This window comes from Neovison vison, chromosome 4 (genome assembly GCF_020171115.1).
Source record: "Neovison vison isolate M4711 chromosome 4, ASM_NN_V1, whole genome shotgun sequence".
NCBI classification, from domain to species: domain Eukaryota; kingdom Metazoa; phylum Chordata; class Mammalia; order Carnivora; family Mustelidae; genus Neogale; species Neogale vison.
In genome coordinates, this window is record NC_058094.1 from 190,282,876 (window position 1) to 190,305,575 (window position 22,700).

At 42.3% G+C, this 22,700-nt stretch overlaps 1 protein-coding gene across 3 annotated transcripts in view; it reads right to left on the minus strand.

Moving 5' to 3' along the window:
- The window catches only part of AOAH (acyloxyacyl hydrolase), a 161,616-nt gene that overhangs the window by 56,409 nt on the left and 82,507 nt on the right, over positions 1 to 22,700 (minus strand). For all 3 annotated transcript variants that reach the window (XM_044246374.1, XM_044246375.1, XM_044246373.1), the window contains one exon: positions 11,570 to 11,661. In XM_044246374.1, coding sequence (XP_044102309.1) covers positions 11,570 to 11,661 — 92 coding nt within the window. The remainder of the gene's footprint in view (positions 1 to 11,569; positions 11,662 to 22,700) is intronic.

Sequence of the window (22,700 nt, forward strand, 5' to 3'; positions counted from 1 at the left end):
TCTCATACAGAATGTCTATTGGCTGCTCTCCCCAACGTGGGTTCAGGGAGCAGACAGAAAACCCTTTCTCTGAGAGCCTTCCAGTAACCTACCACCTCATACCATTTCACTATCAAGAAATGGAGAAAAACAAAACAAAGAATAAAACCAAGAATAAACCTCAAGCATGATACAGACAAATGAAAGGGGTTGATTTTAAAACTAAACAAAATCATCACCTCCTATATTGAGTCAAAGTGGAACCTTCTTGGAAAGAGGCATCAGAATGCCTTCCCAATAGACTTAGCATGTCAGAGCGTTTGGGGATAGACCAAGTGTGATATTATGCAAGCAATAATAGTGTATCAGGTGCCAGTGAAGTTTCTGGGGGCAATTTCTGACTCTCTGCAGAGCACTGCTAGTTTGGATATAAATTCTGACACCCTAATTAAGTTGCATCATAAAGAAAAAGACACACAAAAAAGACCAGGGTGTGGTAGACGAGCAGCAGGGTCTGTGAGAGAAAAGTGGTAACATCTGATGTGAATGGTTAGGGCAGGGGAGTGAAGTAGGATAAAACTGAATAATTTAGAGACTGGAACAGCTTTATGCAAGGACTGTTATTGCTAGGAATTTTAAGAAAAGGGTGGATAGTTTTCTTTCTGATGTGGGTGGAAGTCAGACCAGCATGGGACCAGGGAGACAGATTAAAGAACTTTCAGAATTCCTTTTAGTTCTTTGATACTAGATCCCTGTGTAACGTCTAATTCACCACATCATGGAACAACCAAGATTTCAGCCTCAGAGAGAACTAAATGTGCAGAATTCGACTCGTTCTGTATTCAGAGAGACCGGCAATGGGCTAATTATGCAGGGGTGTGTGCAGGGGTGAGAAGGGCTAGAGAGGAGGTCCTAGGAGTTCAGACATGAAAAGATTAGTCAGACAGAATGATAGATTTTGAATTTGGAGCAGCAAATAATACAGGGAAATAGACTTCATGGGCCTTGTGTTCAATAATTCATGAGCCGCTGTACTCAGACAAGGCTTCTTACCTGTTACGTTAACCTCCCACTAAGATTCTTCCCTCTGTCCTTTTCAGAGCTCGGAGCAGTGATAACTGTTTCCCTCCTGGCATGTTTGGTCTCAGATTTGATTCTAGGCCACTGCATCATCATAAACATTAAACTATGATAAAACTGAGAGATAGAAGGTGTGGGCGCTTATAAAGGTAAAAAGATCACTTGTGATGCACGAAAGATTGTTTTAATAATCTAAACAGCCTTTCTCAAAAGATGCTGTGAAACACTACTTTCTTGAGATGTATCTTTCTCATAAAATATACACACATACATACAGGGAAGGAGAGAGAGGGGGAGGGAGGGAGGAAGAGAGAGAGATTCTACATAGTTCTGTGGTCAAGTATGTAAATGAATTTAGGAACTGTTCCATATTAAACCTTGGAGATATGCAAAGTATTTTTGCCTTATCAAAGCTCTTATTAGTCTTATACTAGATAAATGTATTTCTCCTTGTTCAAACCAGCATCTCCAAAACTTAGTTGACCCAGGAATCTTGTGAAAAATGTATGTGACAGCTTGTGGAACTAGACCTTCCTGGAACAGTGTTTGGAGAATACTGATGAATTATTTCTATCTGTATGTGAGCACGGAGATGGCCTAAAATTTCAGGTTCGGTTGGTTATAGGAATCCTGTTAGAGAAATTTGGAGGTTTTTCCTTTGCTTTGATCAATTTAGACTGCGCATTTTATTGTTCTGGACAAAACTTTACAATGAGGCTTGACTCATCTATAATTGGCCAAATTCACTTGTAGCAGACCTCTCTCTCATTTGTTCTATTCCCTCTACCTGGCTACTGAATCAGTATTTTACTTGAAGTTCACTATTTGCAACTTGTTGATTGTGTGGTTATTTTAATATTTTAATGGATCGCACTAATCTCTTGCAGAATATTTATTCTGGAACACACTCAGAAGTCCGAGGGCTTACATTATGCTGATTTATTTTTACGTGATCACATCATGCAGCTGGAGATTCGATTCATGCTGTTTCTATTCCTCCTCCCTCATCCCTAGCATTTTTTTTGGAAATGTTAATTCCTGCAAATCTGATTTGATTTAGGCAATCTGAGAAAATGCAAGGGAAAGAGCCTCGTAGATTGGAAAGCAATCTACAAATGTAAAGTGATATCGTTATGAATGTATTCAGTAATTCTTTTATTGAGCACCTCCTATGATGTCCCGTAATGTGGGAGGGGGGTATGTGTGTGTGCTGGGGCTACAGAACAAAGTCAAGCCTGATTCTTGTACTCAAGAGGCTCAGGGTCTGGTGTAGGGTAGGTGGAGGGGAAAAACAATAAAGAAACAGTTATGACCAGTGAGATGACATTGGTATTGAAGAAGCACAATGGGGAGTATGAGATAGAATCATCCAGTTAGATGGGAGTTGGCATGAGGAGGTTGTCTAAAGGAACCAACTCCTGAGCGGTGAGTGTCAGAGCGTGAACAAGGGCTAAGTAGATAAGACAAAGGTGAATGTAAATGCTCCTGAAAAGATGCTCAAACTCACGAGTGACCAGGAGGCTACATATGAGAACAACAATAAAATATTATTAGACTGGAAAACATTAAGAAACTGGGCGATACTCAGTATTGGCCAGGATGTGGGGAAACAAGTATTCTCATCTACTGCTTGTGGGAATGGAAAATGGGATAGCCTTTTTGGAGGGATGATGAAAATTTAAGAATATATACATTCAGATTTAGCCAATTTCCCTAAAGAAATCCTCATGTGTGTTCATAAAGAGAACTGCCGAATGTTCATTATGGTATTACTGGGCATAATGAGGATTTGGAATCGATTGTCTGTTGGTAGGAGAACCAAACAACCTTGCTACGAAATACTGTGTAGAATTACACAAGAATAGAAAGCACTTCAAGAAGTATTGTTAAAGCAAAGCATTAATTTACAGTATGTTATGCACAGTATAATGTTATTTATGGAAAAATCCCAATGAAATATATTTTTTTATATACTGATATGCACATGTGATCACACAGAAGGGATCTGAACAAAATCACACTAAATTGATAACAGGGTTTTCTCTTGGGAAAGGGGATGAAATTGGGGGAAAGCTTTGGCTTTTTACTTTACATACGTCGGTATTTTTTTTGTTAAGATGAAAATGTATTCATGATTTGAGTAGTTAAATTAAAAAGTGAAAATTTAGAAATGAGTAGAGTCAAGGGAGAAGTTGTTGCAAGTGGAGAGACTTGCCAGGGTGTGGTAGGAAGAGTCCTGGGCTAGGAGCCGTAGCGTCCATAGACGGTCCTTCCTAATCAAGGGATGGTGCCTCTCTCCCGTGCACTGCACCCCTTCTTGCCTTCTCCAGGACCTGGTTCCTTCCCTCATCCACCTTTCTCTCCTTGTTGGATCGTCCTCTCACTAAAGGCATGCTATAGGAGTTCTCATCTAAAAATGTCTCCCTGACCTTTTATTCCCCACGAGCTATCACCCCCTTTCTCTGTTCCCTTTAATAGTGAAACCTGTTAAGTGAGTTGTTGATGTTTACTTCCTTCATCACCTCCTGGAAACTATTCTCAGCAGTCAGGCTCCCCTCTCTGTCCACTGAGACGTCTCTGGTCAGTCTCTCCTGATCACCACCCTGCATACCCAGGGTTCTTTCTTCATTCCCGCCCTCCTCTGCCTCTGGCAGTATGTGGCTGAAGGCACCTGTCCTTTGTAAACACTTCTTCGGTCTGTAGGATGCTGAACTCTTCTAGTTTTCTCTCTGCTTCGAGAACTATTCCTTTATCCTCTCTTCTCAAACTTCTGCATATGGGCATTCCCCAGCCTCTGTCCACAGCCACATCTCCCTTTCACACTCACTTCCTGGCACAGAAGTTCTCAATTTGTTGCTTTCAAAACCATTTTATACTCTCAAAATTACTGAGGAACCTAGAGAGCTTTTATGTGAGTTACAGCTGTCCGTATTCATATTTTAGAAACTAAAGCTTAGAAATTTGAAAGAATATTTAATTATTACTTCATTTAAAATAATAATAAACCCATTACATGTTAACTTGAATCTTTTTCTGAAAAAAATATATTTTCCAACCCCTCCTCCAATTAGTGAGAAAAACAGCATCATTTTACAATTCTGTGAATCTCTTTAGTGTCTCACTTTAATAGAAGACAACTCAGTTCTCATCTCTGGTTCTGCATTAAATCTGTTGTGATATGGTGTTTTGATGGAATTATATGGAGAAAATCTCATCTTAAACATACATGTGGTTGGAAAAGGGAGTAACATTTTCATATCTTTTTTATGTAGGTTTGATAGCCTTCTTTGATTCTATACCAAAACTCGAGATGTGGTATTTTCTTATAAAGATTGGTTAGTTGCAATGTACAATCTGAAATTACATCAATGAACTTTTTTGCACCACATTACATTAAAATGCATTTGTCTGTCTTGTATTTTGAATGGACCTTTTACCCTGCATTTTAAAAAAAAAGATTTTATTTATTTATTTGACAGAGAGAGAGAGAGAGAGAGAGCGAGCACAAGCAGGGGGAGTGGCAGGTAGAGGGAGAGGGAAAAGCAGGCTCCCCACTGAGCCCGGGGAGCCTCACGTAGAACTTGATCCCAGGACCCTGGGATCATGACCTGAACCAAAGGCAATGGCCTAACAAATGAGCCACCCAGGGGCCCTACCCATGCATGGTTTTATATATCATATACTGGCCATTTAGAAAATTTTGGCTCACTGAGTTGTGTGGATATTCTAAATGCTGATACATTTTCTGATACAATATTGAAAAATCATACTTGTTGGTACCACTACGTATCTAGTAGAAAGGTTTTGAGTATTAGGAAGCTGTCAAGTTCCTAACAGAAAATTCAAGTTTTCAAAAATTCAAAATTTTCTCTGAAAGCTCAAATTTTAATGATTAACAATCAATACTGTCAGTTGTTTTCCTTGAAGCTCCCTCACTTCAGATGCAATATCTGCCACATATCCAATCTGAATAACTATAATTTATTTTCTGGTTCTTTTCAATAAAACCAGTGTTCCATGAAAAACTGACTGGAGTGGAATATAGCTCTCAACTCCCTTACACTAGTGTTTTTCCTTAAGAAAATCGTATTTTGTTACACGGCAAAAGTGCTTTATATGTATCTCCCATTTCGTCAGATGAAAATGTTAAAAAATCATGTGTATACGTTAATAAAGTTAATGATTTTTCTTCTTTTAAGTGAACTTTTCAGGGGAAGATGTCCCCCTCTTTTTCAAAACCAGGACCATGTAGAGGTGAAGACCACAGTGACTACTAATATAGTTCGGTGCCACCACTTTGATTTGTGCTGGGATGTCAGCACCTTCATCCCCTGCTGCTCTTGCATGTCAGTACAAAGGGCTGCAGGGCGCAAAAGACAAATGCTGTTTTAATTCCGTTGTGAAAATGGCTTTTACCTAGTGGATCCTCTGAAAATGTCCGAGAGAGCTACCTCCAGGCAGTCCACGGACCACACTTGGAAAAAATAACTGATGTAGACTATATACTCCACTCCAATCAGCCCCAGCTAACTTCAAATGACCAACTCTCTGGCTAATTATTTGTTTTGCAAAGTATAATTATAAGACGGCTAATCATTGGCACTTACATCACATGTAATTTTTGAATAATGGATTTAATAAGGTTATTAAACCCATTAGTGTTTAGTACTTACATGTCTTTTTTTAAAACATGAAATTAGGTTAGCAAATCTTAGCTGCAAATCCCTTCTCTCCAATTTTCTGTTTTTAACACCCCAAGTGACTTGGTTTGGAATTATACACTGCTTTTCAAAATTGTTCTCTCATATAATGTCTGCTGGGTTGGAGAGAATAGATAACCTTTAACACTCGGATTCTAGGACACCTCTCATCAAAGATGTGTGTTTAAATGTCCTTGAATAGCATTACTGTGCCACTTTTCACAATACCTTTGTCTATTTCTTTCTAAGCATGTGCTATGTTTCTGGCCCCAAATAGCAAGTCTAAGCCAGAAGCAGAGGGAGCAACATTTACTCTAGAAAATTCCAAGTAGTTTGCATCCACTTACATTGACCCACTGCTCTCATTCGTATTCCTCCTGCTTGATATGATAACTTTGGTAATTGCTCTTGGTTCTTTAGCTTTCTTGATTTTCTATGGCTAGCTTCACCTTCTTTTTTAAGGCTCTGATTGGTAACCTGTTTTTCCTCCCAGTCTCCTCTGCCCTCCAGCTTTGAAGGACTTCTCTACCATTTAGCCCTGGCCTGCGGAACTCTACTGACTGGACCATCCCTGCCTCCATGTTCAGAAGGGGATTTGGACAACCATAAATGCTCAGGTTATATGCAGTTGGGTTCAAGTGGTTATTTTGTTAAGGGTTTTGTGTTATCTGTTTCCCTTGCCGAGGTTTGCCTGGAGGAAAAAGTACCCATAAAGGACAATTACGGAGTGCCATTTTAATTAATAGCTGGTCCAGCACCCAGTATCACACAGTGCAGTGCTTACTATGCAGGGTTTCAAACTTTATGACACAGCAATGCTGGCCCTAGAGAAACATGGTTCCTAGAATGTTTCAGGCTCTGATCCATTAAATTACCCAGGTCTTGTCTGAAGGCACAGCTAGTTAAAGGATGGAGAAAACATATTTGGTGGGAAGAAGCAGGAGCATTGTTCCCCACCAGCTTCTTCCAGTGCTTCTAAACGAAGCAGCATCATGAGGTCGGTTGTGGACTTTAATAACACCTTGCCCTATAGCCACTAAACTTGGACACTGGGGAGAACTTCAGAGATGGCTAGGTACAACTCAACTCAAACATATAAATGAGGTCCAGGGATGCTATCTATTCCACTGAGGGTCGTACAGAACCAGAACCCTTGTATGTGTAAACATGATCTTCCTCCTACTTTTCCACATGACTCACAGGGCTCTGAAATTTCAGATATTGCTTTTAAACTAAAAGTTATTCCCCATATTTCCATATTTGTTACTGGCCTTGGATTCTCTCCCTTAAATAGGATTTTTCTCTTCCACTAATTGCTTTTGAAGGTGATCTGAGCATGAAGTACTATTTTTAATCTTTAGAAAAAAATACCTTTTTCTTCTCACTCACAGTTCTAGTTCTCCTTCCCAGTGTTAGTTATCGTTGGGCTCCCAGCTTCCACGCTACCAACCTCACAAGGTGGGTTTTTGTTTTATGTTTTTGCCTTTCAATCACTCAACTGCTTTCTGAATCACATTGGGAAGACAAAATAAAACACATGGTTTTACAGGAAATTGCTTTTTGAATTTTCTGGGGCCTGAGAGTTAAGAGAACAGATTTTGTTAATGTTGACTCAACTGAAGGATGTGAGGTGTTTTTTTGTTTGTTTGTTTTTTGTTTTTGTTTTTGAGAGAGAGAGAGAGAGAGAGAACATGCACTAGCTGTGGTGGCAGGGAGGGAGAGAGTGGGAACCTTAAGCAGGTTCCACACTCCCTCAGTGCAGAGCCTGACCAGGGCTTCCTCAATGCAGAGCCTGAGCAGGGCTTCATCTCATGACTTTGAGATCATGACCTGAGCCAAAAACCAAGAGTCAGATGCTTAACCAATGGAGCCACCCAGGTACCCCAGAATGTAAAGATTTGTAATGTAAGGGCTTGTGTTTGTCTTTTAATGCATGTGTGTAATTTCAATTAGTTACATTTAGATATGAAATTTTGATGGTTGAAGGGTATATTGGAAAAAGGAAAGCAGCCATTTTCTCTCCCAAACAGCATTCTTCTGCTTTCAAAGGTACAATTACAAAGAACATTGTTAATACACAAAGCATGAGGCTGATCCCAGATAACAGGAAGCACTTTCTAGAGATCCAGTTGAACAGAGAAATCAATACATTCTATCCTGTGTTGATAAGCATTTGGACTCAAAAGGACATTTGCTGGAAATGCCTGTGGAAGCTGTCTACGTGGCTCACGAATGCTGCCTCTGGGTCAACATTCTTTTCATTCTCCCAATTCCACCGGAAGAGGATCTTTATCATACACTAATCTTTAATATTTTTTACACACTTTACAAATCTTCATTCTTTTAAGAAGGAGACTGGCTCAGCATAGATTATATGCAGGTATATTTTGCATGCGACTACAGAGCTAGTTTAACAGGACCTACTGCTGGGGTGGGGGGGGACACATCCAGAATGGTGACACACAGCGGGTGTCATGCTCTGTGTCTGCCTAATGGGGGGGTCCACGGCAACTCACATTCCAGACGGAGAAGTTCCTTTTCTATCTAAAGGAACGGAATATATTTTTTCCCATTCCAGCTGGTGGCAGAGGACACAGGCAGAGCACACAGAAACAGGTAGCAAAAAGAAACAACTAGAGAGCCTGGGGCCCCAGGCAGGGTAGGGGACCTGACAGCCCACCAGTGGGGGTGCTCACCTCCTTAGAAACAACAGATAAGGACAGCACTCAGAGTCACACCGAGGGATCTGTACAGGCAGACTGAGTTTTTGTAATGGCAACACAGAGTCTCACACTGTGCAAAGTCAGCACAGACTAGCTCAGGATGCCCCCGTGTTCATATAACACGCACCTAGACAGTCGCTTCCTTTGTGAGATGAAGTCAGAATGTCTCTGCACAGCCCTTAGAAGGATTATAACCCATGCGTGTCTGAAGACTGGCAACTTTCCTCTCCCTCTCTCCCCACTGCCTTTTTCCGAAGGAAGATCTGGCTGCCTGCTGGGCTCTGATGGGATTACAGGGGACCCCCCCCCAAATCCCCACCCCCAGAGAAAAACCCTAAAACAAATGAACAGTGTACTTGGGAGCAGGAGCTATTTTGGGGTAGAGTTTGCGGGAAAATTCAATGCAGGAGATGTGGGGCACCTGTTGGCGAGTGTGTGTTTTAAGTGGAAAGAAATGAGCAAATGAGTTTTCGCTTCGGCTGGGCCTGCTGAGTGAAGTCTTTCATTCTTTGCATGAGTCCAGGGAAGATTTAAGGTACTTGGCAATTAATTTTAAACATCAGACTGGTATTTCTTCAATGGCAACTCTGTGAGGCTTTAGGCCAAAAAGTGGCTGAATTTTACAGGGTTCAACTTAAAGTTAAGCTTCCATCAAAATTATAATAAATGATGTCCACTTCTCCCTCATAATGAATTCCTTTTGTTATTGTCATAAAAGCCTTAATACAAAGAAACTTCTAGGTAGTATTATACACGGCTGGATGGTGGAGGCCCACTTAAATATTTTCTCAGTTCTAATGTTGGCAGTGGGAGATCAGTAAGAGTCTTTCTTCCAGGAAGCTGCTCCAGCCCGGCCATCTCTAGATGTAGTCCAGGTGACAAAGACAACAGAAGGTGCAGCTAAGGAGAGAAGGACCAAGGCTAGGGAATAGGGGGCCCCAGACCGCTGGCAGCATGGGTGTCCTAGAAAGGGGCTCCTTGAATGACCTCTGAGGCAATGCATGCCACATCTCCCTGGAGAAGGGCTCCTTTAGCTTTTAGTCATTTCTCCAGCCCGTAGCCATGCCCTCAGACAGAGTGACAAAGTGACTCCAGATAGCCACATTCCCATGGCTGAAATGAAAGAGCACACAAAGATTGGGAGCTGGGGGCTAGGAAGATCCACACCAAATCACTCTCTGAGACAACATGACATCAGGTTCCACGACGAGAGACTGCAACACTTCTTATTAACATGGGACCCTAGTCAAGTTTCTTAACCTGTCTACTTAACCCTTAGATTCCTCGGCTGTGAAAGAAATTAATGCCATCTCCCTTGCATAGAGATGAAATGAGAAAAACCTCTATGTAACACTCAGGACGGTGATTGGTATATAGTGAATGCCTCACAAAGGTTACTTCTTATTCTCCCTATCACTCTTATTATTATTACATTAACCTAATTTTTCACATGATTAAACTTGAGAAACTACACTTAAACTTGAAAATGCCTTTCCTCTGCTTTCCCTACATTCACAGATGATTCCTACATAATTATGAGTAATTATGATCACTTTTCCTAGTTTCTTCTCTACCTTTTTCATTACCCCAATCTCGTAAATCCTTCAGGGTTTGGGCCCCCTTGCCTAACATCCCCCAAAGAAGTGGCCGTTGATAAATTCTATGCATTATTTCTTCAATGACTCTGCAGCTCTGTGTTGAGAGTTGTCTTTTGGCACATCTCTCTTCTACTATCATCATTTGTACATTGCCTTATCTGCCCTACTCCGTTGTAATTGGCTGTAGAGATCGGTCAAGCCCTATTTACCTTTGAAATATCTGTAGCTCCTGCCTGATGAGATGGTATTTAATGAGTACTTAGATGAGTGAGAGAAGATAGTAAGATAATAATCAACTAAATTATTCATGATACACAGTGTCCTCTATTAAATTAAAAAACAGGGTGCTAACCTATGAATGGCCTTTCCCACGTTCTGAGTCAGCACCCAATCGCACACAGCAAATTGGGATTGTGTGTCCCTCCGATTTGCCATACATTGTCTCCACCTTCAAATCCAAAGCATTAAAGCCAGGGTGATTCCAGGACCTTGTGACTTGCCTGTTAATTTTAGCCGTTACCTTTATAAATATTAATTTCTGAGAGTGAATAATCATAAACATCCTTGTCCCCTGAGTGAGAAAAATTCAGTGATGTGTTTATGTATTTTCCATTAGAGGTCAACAATCGTGCCCCTGCAGCAGGAATACTCCCTCCTTGCCAGCAGTGATAAAATACAATTTGCAGCAAGCTGGTGCAGCCACTCTGGAAATCAGCATGGAGGTTCCTCAAAAGGCTGAAAATAGAGCTACCCTATGACCCAGCAATTGTACAACTGGGTATTTACTCCAAAGATACAAATGTGATCCAAAGGGGCACGTGCACCCAAATGTTTATAACAGCAATGTCCACAATAGCCAAACTATGGAAAGAACCTAGATGTCCATCAGCAGATGAATGGATAAAGAAGATGTGGTATATATATGCAGCCATCAAAGAATGAAATATTGCCAATGATGTGGATGGAACTAGAGGCTAAGCGAAATAAGTCAATCAGAGAAAGACAATTATCATATGATCTCAATGATATGAGGAATTTGAGAAACAAAATAGAGGATCATAGGGGAAGGGAGGGAAAAATGAAACAAGATGAAACCAGAGAGGGAGGCAGATCATGAGAGACTCTTAATCTCAGGAAATAAACTGAGGTTTGCTGGAATGGAGGGGGTGGGAGGGATAGGGTGGCTAGGTGATGGACACTGGGGAGGTATGTGCTATGGTGAGCAGTGCAAATTGTGTAAGACTGATGAATCACAGATCTGTACCCCCTGAAACAAATAATACATTGTATGTCAATTAAAAAATACAATTTGCATTATATCCCAGTACATAGTACACTCTATGTCAGTGGTGGGTTTCTAGTCTATTACTCATGTTCTAGAAGAAATTCCTAATGATTCCCATTTCAACATCTTGGGAACAAGCCCCATTTCTTGTTCTTTCCTTACATAGATACATTGAAAGGCTTAAAGGTGGTCAAACATACATACCCACTAATGGAGTCCAGAAACCCAGTAACACCAGAGAGTTGGGGCCAGTCAAGCTCATTGGTAAGAGCTACCGGTAAATCGATGAAGGATTTCTAAAGAAAAAATAAAGTGGTGATTATAAAAACAGTCATTTGTTTTTTATAGATAGTAAGATTATTGATTGCCTAGGCATTGTCCTCTATCTCTCTTACTCTCTTGTTCTTAATCTCTTTAAGAGACTTTGACATATATGAAGCATATGCCTCTCTATCATGAGAAGCTTCACAAAGATCAGCATCACTCATGAACTGGCTTCCATTCAGCTTCTGTGAATGATGTGAAATGCATGGCAGCTTCGGCCCATCCCTCATTTGAAAGGGAGGCTGCAGTAGATGAGTAAACTTTCGACTCTTTTAAATGTGCTGAATTTTCTTCATATTTTAGTCGAGATATTCAGGAAATCAACTGTCTAAAGAGAAATAATACCCAAGCCTCCAGCAAAAATGTCTTCCCTGAGTTCAAAGCTATGCCCTCAGTCAATAAGATATGGTCTCCTGACCTCCTTGGGAGTCTCAGGCACCTGTGAGAATCTAATTTGGGCTCCTTTGCTCCCAAAGAGGCACATATACTCAACGTGGTCTACAATTTCAAGGGGTTCACAGACCCCCTGCCTCTCTAGCACAGACTCCAGTTCAAGAACTCCTGACACAGAGTGTTGACAAAACCAGGATTCATTTGAACCGTGTTTCTATGGTTTGTGCAAAATCAACAGCCAAAAAATGATGTCAGCTATGTCCCCTTATGTTTTCTTTTATAAAGGCCTTCTGGGATCAACCTCTATTCTGGTCTAATTTCTACAAGAAGCTTATTTAGACTGATGTGTTTAGAACAGGGTTGCCAAATTTAGTGGGTAAAAATGGAGGACGCCCAGTTAAACTTGAGTTTCAATACACAAACTGTGGTGTAGACATACAACGGAATACTACTCAACCTTTAAGAAGAAGGAGATTCTGACCCAGGCTACAATGTGGGTGAAACTTAAGAGCGTTATGCTAAGTGAAATAGGCCAGTTTCACAAAAAAGATAAATACTGTATGATTGCATGTATATAAGGTGTTTAGAGCTGTCAAACTCATAGAAACAGAAAGTAGAAAGGTCGTTGCCAGGGGCTGGGGGCAGATGTGGGCCCAGGTGGGTGAGGGCCCCATCCTTATACCTGTCCCAAGTGTGATTTCCAGCACAGGAGAGGCTGGAAGTGGCAGAGAGGTGACTCAGAAGGATGGCTTCTTGGGACTGACAATGTTAATTCACAACAACATGGTGTATTATCATTAGTAATTATAATAATTAGGTATTAATTATATAACAATACTAATGGATCAGTTACAATGTGTCTCCGTCAAAGGAGTAGAGACAAGGTCATGGAAAAAAGGCTCCTGATGAGTCTTGAAGCACCATGCAGTTCCAGTGACTGGCACTTTGTCACCCGTCTCCCTCTCCTTAGCAGGAGGCACCCACCACTTTCTGCTCAACACTCCACCATTATTGTGAGTCAGATACTCTCTTTTGGTTTTTCTTTCTGTTGCCACCATAAATCATATGTTTTCTCTCTCTCTCTCTTTTTTTTTAAACCTTATTTTTTCGCTAGGTCTTTCTGCTTACAAAGTGTGTCTGCTGTAGGATCTGAGAATATTCAGTTCTTCCAGAGAAGACAAGGAAAACAAGCAGAATGGATGAAACTTGTCAGACATTTTAAGAGGAGGTAGCAAATAAGCGAGTGGCTTGTGAGATGAAGACAGAATTCATGCGCTGTGCTAAGTAAGCTAGTAGCCTGTAGAAGACACTAGAAGTTAAAAGAAGGACACAACACTCCTGGCAACCATTCTCTGTCCTTTTTCTCAGTCATCTGCATAATGACCACCCCAGATTTGGGGAACCGGCAGGAAGTGAACTAGGCTTCTCATTCTGGGCAGCTGGCTCCACCTTTCCTAAGCAGTGAGACAGGAGCCCTGCTGGCACAGGGAGGCAAGTCTGATGCTCTCTGCAGCCTGGAGCCAGAACGGAGGGGACAGCAGTTCGGAACTGTGCCAGCAAAGTAGGAAAAGACTTTACTTTAGAAATCCAGGAGCTCTGACTTCTGTGGCTGGCTCTCCCAGTACGGTAAAATGCCACAATTTGGACATGATACATTGGCAGTGGTTTCCATATCCCATCCAGCCCCATTCTCAGGCGGGGGTGGCTGGTGAAGTGTTTTTCTTCCCAGCTGGGGAAGAGCAAATGGGGAGGGAGAGGTAGGACAGGTGAGGAAATGGCCGGCAACCTTATCTTGGGAAGGGGGTCTCTCAATTCAGTTAATTGATCAGTTGCTGGATCAATCTGAGGAAATGGATCTTAAACACGTGGGAGATTCTGGGACTTCTTGATGCTCTCAAAGAAGCCCCAACCACTCCTGGAAGCATCCCCTCCAAGATTTAAACCAGAGCAGATGGCAATTGATGCTGAATCACAGAGGGGACCAGGATGGGTCTGCATCTGGCTCCTGGAGCCCCGGAAGGCCCAGGAAGGTCAGCTGCATAGGTTTCTCTCTGTCACCTGATTAACTCTGACATAACACACATATGTGTTTTCCTGGTTAAGTGTTTAGACTTCACTTACAGTGTTATGGCAAAGTTTTACTATTCCTAACTGTGCAAAATCAGGGAAGATGAACTTTATTATTGTGTCAGTTTTGCTATCTCTGATGGCTATCAGATATTACTCTCTCTACTTCAAAAGCAATGTCGGGAGGATCTAAGGACAGCGAGGAGAGCAGGTTGACAAGTAGAAGCCCTACACTATGTAAAGGTTTATGCTTGGATGGTCACTTAGTGTCCCTTGCCAAGTGGATTGTCCCAGGTTTAAGAGAAGTGAAGTTTATTGCCAGATAATAGAACAGATTTGAACAGACAAATGGAAGCCTCGACATACTTTTTCTTCCTTAGTAAATCTGGTAGATAAAAATGAGAAGTAATGGCCATTAATAGCAAAGGTTTTATAGACCCTAGAAAAAGAGAATGTTTAAGTCATATCACATTAAACACTAAAAGCCTTATTCACGCAACATTATACCCAAGATATTTCAGGCATTTAAGGCAGGAAAGATGCAAATTAAGATCTCCCTCATCAACTCCTGCTTATTCCTCTCGAGCATTTATGTTCTCAGGAAACTCGTCTTAAATGTACCTTAAATGTACATATGTGGAAAGACTTAATATTTACCAAGAAAAATTTCCCCAATTTGTAAAGAGCATCAGATGCTCAGTGAGCACTAAGTCAACTATAGCACTGCCTCAGATGTTATTCTGATTTTATCAGCGACATAAAGTGTTTTTATGTCATAATTGGCACGTATATACTATATTTGTGTGATATTTTAACATTATTCTCTGTGTGTATGTGCACTGAGTAAGCCCACTGGCTCTCATTTTTAATGCACATTCAGAAAACGTAATACTTTGGATTTAGGTATATCTTAAGCCCTAACCTCAATGAGCAACTTATATTTGGGTTTCTTAAAACCATCTTCAGTGAGAGAAAGAGAGTAAAGGTATCAATCAATCACACATTCATCTGGTCTTGCCAATCTTCCAATGATAAAGGGATTCTTTTTTTTTTTTTAAGATTTTATTTATTTATTGACAGAGATCACAAGTAGGCAGAGAGGCAGACAGAGAGAGAGGAAGGGAACCAGGCCCCCTGCCGATCAGAGAGCCCTAAGTGGGGCTCGACCCCAGGACCCTGGAATCATGACCTGAGCTGAAGGCGGAGACTTTAACCCACTGAGCCACCCAGGCGTCCCAAGGAACTATATTCTTGATGCTTTTATTTCACTGTTTCCACTCGAGCCCTCCCTATCCAGCAATGCTATGTACTCCCTTTCCCAATACTGCTAACAGGGTTAGATCTCAGTTGTTTATTTTCAAATAACAGACAGTCACTTGGCAGAATCTGCAGCTAATATTCCGCTGGAAAAATAAATGAAAAACACCATCCTCAGTTAAATTAGTATTTTTAAATTTATCTCCCAGGAACTAAACTGTCAAAGCAGACAGGTTTTGTTGTTTTACTCAAAGAAGAAGATAGCTCTTAGGCTGGTCTTTTGATAATGGTGCAAGAATTTCAAGGCCTGAGAATCAGAGGCTGCTCTCTCTTGAGCTTTGGGAAGAGGAGTCTACCAGCTGGTCTGCCACTACTTCATCTGTCCTGCAGGTGGCGCAGATGAGGCTACCCTTCCACTCTCTGCCTTTCAATCCCAAAGGCCCGCTCTGATTTCCCCATTCAGCTTGCATCTCAATCTCATCACCTCCGCCTCTCCTCCTCCTTTAAGTTAGTGGCGACTAAAAGCCCTTCCTTATAGGAATACCAGCTCACGAAACTTGAAGGGCCCTCCTTGACCTTCACACAAACCCTCCTGCTCTGGTCCCATTCCTTTAGACTTTGACATTGAATAGATCCAGTAAGTGAACGTATATCCATTCATGATGTTTGCATGTGCTACGTTTCCCAGATAACTTTTGTGTTTTAGGCCAGAGTAGGGAAGGGAAAGAGTAATGAATTTCCCTTATGTGCCAGGCACTGAGACGCAGAAACTTACACACCCTGTTTAACTTCATCAAACATCTCTGTAAGACAGGGACTCACTTTTTCCTTCCTTCCACTCTCCCTCCTACAAACACTTTTTGAGAAATTACTGTATCAGATGTTGGACACTACCTCTCAAAAAAGCAATGAGTACCCAGGCCTCAGACAAACAGCAGTAAACTGAATGAGCATGCTTCAACCTACTTGAACCTACAGAAAAAAAAAAAAAAAAAAAAAGTTTACCGTGGCCTTTCCCATCCCCAGTTCTAGGCCACAGAGGAGTCTATTTTCTGGGGAGGAACTGGGCAGCATGGGACCCAGGAAAACTATGGCAGACAGAATTCAGAAGGAGTTTGGATGACTTGCCAAGGTCACAGAGCTGGTAGTAGGGGGTGAGGATTTGAACACAGGTTCCGGTGGGGCTAGGAAGAGAGAGGCTTGGAGCACGCTGGAGTTCTAACGGTCCTTACTTGTTCCCTAAACAGCCAACTCTACAGAATCACACATGTGACTAACCTGGGTCTTCCAGCTGTTGAAAATGAGGCTTCCTGGGTGTCTACTGAGTGGATGGTCTCTTGGATACTGCTTTGGCTGAAAAGTTCAGAAAGCTACAGATAACCCAGGAGTGGCTGTCATTTTTCCTCTCTGTTTCTCTTACATGGAAGCCCTACATAACTTATGAGGAGTACAGCATGAGTATTTTGGGGATGCTTACAGAAATGATTTGTGACCCTAAGCCGACACCTACATACACACCCCACCTTACATATTCCCAGAGCCTGTTCTGTCCTCGCATCTGGGGAGAGGCAGTCAGGGCGCACAACACACACTGCTGACCCAAAGGTTTATCTTCCCGTGCGGCCTGGCAGATGAAGCTCTGGGAGAGCGGGGAAAGTGCATTTCATTTGGTTTCTGCCTCTGCAATCTCTTACTTAACTCGGTCGGGCAGCATCATTCACATAGGCTAATGCTTTGATATAGACAACCTCAAGAATGCAATTTAACTCCGAATTTGATGCTACAAACTTTCGAATCCCATATGCAGCCAAGTGAGTCTCCTACTGAGGCCCCTGTGGCCCAGTAATTCATTAAACATACAGAGAAAGAGAGCAGAGAGGGAGGGACAGAAACGTCAATGCCAGCAGAGAGGGAGGGACAGAAGCGTCTGTTGACCATCGAACCGGGCAGCCATAAGTTCCTCCTTCTTGGAGCTCACAGGCTGGAAAATAAAGTCTTCCCAGCTGGGTAACCTTGAAGACTTGCTTTCACTCCTCTGCATCTCAGTTTCCTTGTCTGTACAATGGACTCACCACAGCACCTATCTCATCAGGTGGGTGAGAGGACTGGAATGGAAAAACCATGCAAAAAGTTCAGAATTATCAGTGTTCAATGAGAGTTAGCTGTTAGCAGGATTGACAGGGAAGCCCAGGGTGCTAGAAAGGACATCCATCCCACATGCGGGGGTCGGGGAAGGAATCTTTTTTTTTTTTTTTTAAAGATTTTATGTATTTATTTGACAGAGAGAAATCACAAGTAGGCAGAGAGGCAGGCAGAGAGAGAGAGAGAGAGAGAGAGAGGGAAACAGGCTCCCTGCTGAGCAGAGAGCCCGATGCGGGACTCGATCCCAGGACCCTGAGATCATGACCTGAGCCAAAGGCAGTGGCTTAACCCACTGAGCCACCCAGGCGCCCCTTGGGGAAAGAATCTTGAAAGAATTGTTATCCCATGTGAGTCCTGTGAGGTTGCTAAGAGGGAGCCAAGAGGCAAAGAGAGGCAAGGGAAGAGAGAGTTCAAGTGTTGGCAATATCATATGCAAAATTCCAAGGCTGAATTCATCGTATTATGTACAAGGAAGATGAACAACGTCTCCTTCAAACAAACCCAAATAACCAGTATGCCAATTATCCACTGCCCTATCTGTTACTGGTCATAATATTCATATATTATGACCAGTAACAAGAACTGCTCAGCTCCTGCAACGATGCCTACTGAAGGCACATTTAGACTTTGGCCAGCGCTAAATAAGTAATTTTCAGGGAAAAGGAGTAGCATTTCATCTTTGACCCTATGCCAGTCCAAAACCTTACAGGGCAGTGAAGAAATAGTCAAATAAAGATTGCTAGCAAAATGTGACCAGGAAATATAAAGAGGACAGAATAGCGGGCAACAATTTTTCATCATTTTCCCTGAATATAGTTTTTTATTTATCTATTTTTTCACCTTGTCAGCTCCTCTTAGTCTCTTTCTTTCCCCTTTTCTTTTATCTATTATTTAAGCTCTAACCCCATGATTTATTTATTCAATGACGCTTTATGGACGCTTTATCTAACTGCCCCATACCAAATGAAAATGCATCGCGCAGTTGGATTTCTTCCACAGAATTCAATTCCCTCCAACATTACTTCCAGAGTGATTGAAGAACTGTATCCAAATTCATAAAACTGAGAAAATAAGAGTTTCAAGTGTCCCACTGTTATGCAGAAATAATCACAACTCAATTCTTACACGGAGCCTGGGAAACAAATTCTTCCACAAACAGAAAAAAATGATTCTTCTAAGGGCCAGGAACAGGCAACAAGGCATGCATATCATATTATAAAGGTCCCCTCTTCAGATAGTTTCTTTTGATTTGTAAAGGTTTGGTCATTTCTAAAGCAGCCAGGCTGTCACTTACTCTGGCATGGAGTAGTTCTCCCTTTTTGAGAGGTAACATCCAACTTAGACTCTAAAAGTCCAAAGTCCATAGCCAAGCTATAGAGGTGAGAAGAGGGGAAGCCACCACGGGGATACCTCATGACCAGGCCAGAACTGGGGTGTCACTCCCCACTATCTCACTCATAAAGGATAATATCATTTTCTTCCTCTCCCCTCTTTCACCTTCTACTAAGAAGCTGTCACAAACCTCACTGCTTCTAGCCTTCCAACCTGCACGTAGGATTGGCCTGGGTTACCACCAGAGCCTGTGGCCAGGGTCCCTGCCTTCTCACTCTCCTCCTACTATCTTCAGCAGTATATTCCAGAATCTTGTGGGGAGTTTCTTGAAGATATGGATCCTGTTTGGATAGATTTGTGGTGGAGTCTTAGAATCCTTCTTTTTAATGGCTGTGGCGATCGGCCAGGTTTGGTAAACAGTGCTTTCAGAGCTAGTGTAGCTATTCAATATCCTCCACCACACTGCATCACCCCCTGTCCTAACCTCTTCTCACAACCCACTCTACTATCAGTGGGCCACTCAGACCTCCAGGTCTGTCTCAAGCTCTTCTTCCTACTCAACCGTCTTTACTGATTGATCGCTGCTCATTAGTCAAGAGTTAGCTAAATCCTGGCTTCCTTGACTGGCCCACCTCTTCTCTGTGAGGGGCTCTCCTCCAGCTCTCGTCATACCCTGTGCATGCCCAGCTAATTACTAATATAGTAACTATTTCATCTAATATAGTAAATATTTCAGGCTTTGAGGGCCATTTGGTTTCTGTTGTGACTACTCAATTCTGCCACGGTAGTGGAAAAGCAGCAACTGACTATGTAAATGAATGCGTGTTAAAACTTCATTTACCAAAAAAAAAAGGAAGGGCTGCATTAGGTTCAAGGGCCATAATTTGCTGACTTCTGCTCTAGGGTTTGACAGAATCAGTTTTTATCTGGGTTCCATGTTTAACTGCATTATCTTGGATCAGTTAGTTAACCTCTCTAAGTCTTCATTTCTTCATCTATAAAATATATATAATAATGGAGTCATTTCAGTATGACAGGAGGTAATGCTAAGTACAGTGCCTGGCGTTTGGTAAACACATGGTAATATCTGCTTACTGTTATAATTGTGAGTTTACTTGTCTATCCTCCCAAGTAGACTTCAAGCTCTTGGAGGTTAGAGCCTGCTTTTCACATCTAAAGCCCCATCTGTCCACCCTTATCTCTTTTTCTCTGCCTTTAATAGAATTCCCAGAGCGTTCGTTGGGCACACAGCTGCCCAGCCAGGCACTCCTCCCCAGCCTCTGCTGTCGCCTGGTGTGGCCATGAGACTGGGTTCTTCACCGTGAAGTGTCTGAGAGAGTAATGTGTGCCACCTCTAAGTCAGATTCTCCCAGGGAATGTGTGTGTCCTCACTTGGTCCTTTTTCTTTCCTACAGGTGGGAGGTGGCAAAAGCAGGAGCAGCCCCCTTAGACCCAGGGGTAGAAGCTGCATGTTGAGGGTGAGCTGGTCATCTTGCCAGCCCTAGACTGCTTCTCTTCGGATTATTATATGAAAGGAGAGCACATTTCCATGTTCAGTCACTAGATTTGGGGATTCTTTGTTACAGCAGCTAAGCCTATACCCTGCTGGATTAATAACTAGTCTTTTAAGAAAGGCTCTCCCCTTCTTCTTGCTCTACTTGCTGGCTCACAACTATGATACCAACAAGAGAACATGACCTTTTCGCTCCTTATTGATCTATTTTCCTATGGGCTCTTTCACAATCAGTCTTTAAATTCTTGGCTCAGCACTGCTGTCCTTAATCTATCTGAAATTTTTGGACCTTGTGTTTCAGAATGTTCCCCTTGATTTTCCTCTAGAAGTTATAGTTTTGCTCACACCTCTCACCAATCTGCCAGCCATAGCCTTGAGTAGAAAAATCCCCAGGAAATCATTCAGAAGCCCGGCACTGGGCAAGGGCTGAGCTGGGCTATCTCTATTCTTATTACTCCAAGGAATGGCATGGAAGAAATTAGCTAAATGAACTAATGAATGAATGGGGTGTAGCAATCAATTCCAACCAGCTCAAATTATTTCTAAATGCCAGAATTTCCTCTTTCTACATCCCCACTGGTTCAAGATCCTAAATGTTTTTCCTGTGATGAGTTAGTTCCCTGAGACCCATTTCATGGTTGAGGAACTTGAGGGAGAGTGAAGCAAAGTGGTAAATATAATTAACTAGAGGGCAAGAGATTGCCTCGAGTCTTAGCAGCACACCGGCTGGCACAGGTGTTTATGGACTCATGCTGCCTGTCTCTGACGAAATCTCCATCTCGTGTGCTGGGAGAGCAGGCATGTGGGCTGGCTAATTATAAATGCCTTTCAGAAGTATGGAGCTTAAAATAATTTTTTCTTGTAGTTTTTCATAACAACGAGCGTTTGTCTTTTTAATTCTTGCAGAAACTGGTGAGGGCTAAGATCACTGACGTTTTTGGAAGAATGAGCCCCCGAGAACACCATACTTTGCTGGCAGGTAAGAGCCCCAGATGCTCACCTTGAGCAGGGAGAAAAGGGCATCACATTGATCAGGCCTCAAGGCAACAGCCTGTCTGGGCTGTGCCCATGAACAGGGAATGAGAATCGAAGAACATTCTGTCTCTTGTGGCCTAAGAGCTGCTGGAGAGGATTCACCAAGATGAACACAGGTCTCTTTTTCTGACAGAATAAATGAGAAGTAACATGGATTGAGGCTTCTCTTCTCACCAGTTAGCATCCTTAATCTGCCAGCCTGCAAGATGTCTGAGGAGTAGAAAATGTAATCTTGTTCCAGTTTTACGGAACTCTGGCCTTTCCTCGCTGGAAAAACAATAATCAAGTATTCTAACCCCTAAGTCTTTCTGGAGTTGACACGAAGTTAGTGGAAGTAGGATTTTCATATTTTACGTGCGCCGTGAAAATCAGCCTTATGCTTTATGGAAGCCTCATGCTCACTGTTAAATCGAGCAGGGCAAGTTAGGGAAGGTCAGGGTGTGAGCTCTGATAATACCGGACTGTCTGCGGGCTAATAAAGGGCAGCCAAACTTGACCTGGACACTCATCTCAAAGAAAGGAACGAAGCACATGTGGGCTTGAAGACAGGAGCCGCTAGGCTCTCGGGTGAATATGCATTTTCTGCAGCCAGATTAAGGATTCATTTTGTCCTTGACACAGTACGAAATTCAATCTGCGCCTACTTACCCTACAGACAACAGCCTGCCGGGGGTCGTGCTAAGATTTTATAATAGTACAGGCAACAGCCTTCGCTAGCAAAATAAACATTTGGAAAATTGTATTTCAGAATCTCGTCTCCCTCCTCTCTCCCCCAGCCCCAGCCCGTCATGCAATTCTGGTTCAGCGAAATGCAGCATTTAATATTTTGGAAATAATTTTCGAGCAGATGGGAAAGAGGCAGGAGGGCAGCAACTACTGCTGCCCTTGATGATCTCTCTGCCTCCCTTTCTTTCTCAACAAAACATCTCAAGCAGTGATTGTTTTTCCTTTGAAAGAAAAAAAAAAAGCACGAAAGTGTTTTCAAATTTGCTCGCTGCTTTGCTTTGCAATCTTTCTAAGCTGAGATCTTTCCTGTGGCATGGGAAGCTCATTCTGCATCTGATGACTACGGGTATCTTGGAGAGAAGTGAGGCTTGTTTAGGGAGGGAGGGGGCGAAAGCCTCTTTCTGCCCCCCCCCCCCGCCCAGCGGAACGAGGCTCCTTGTTTCTGTGGAGCCAGTAGGGTGATTCTTCACACTCTCTTTATTGAACTACAAATATCTTTCCAGATGAACACACTCCTAATCTAATTAGCTGTAAACAGGCCTCTCG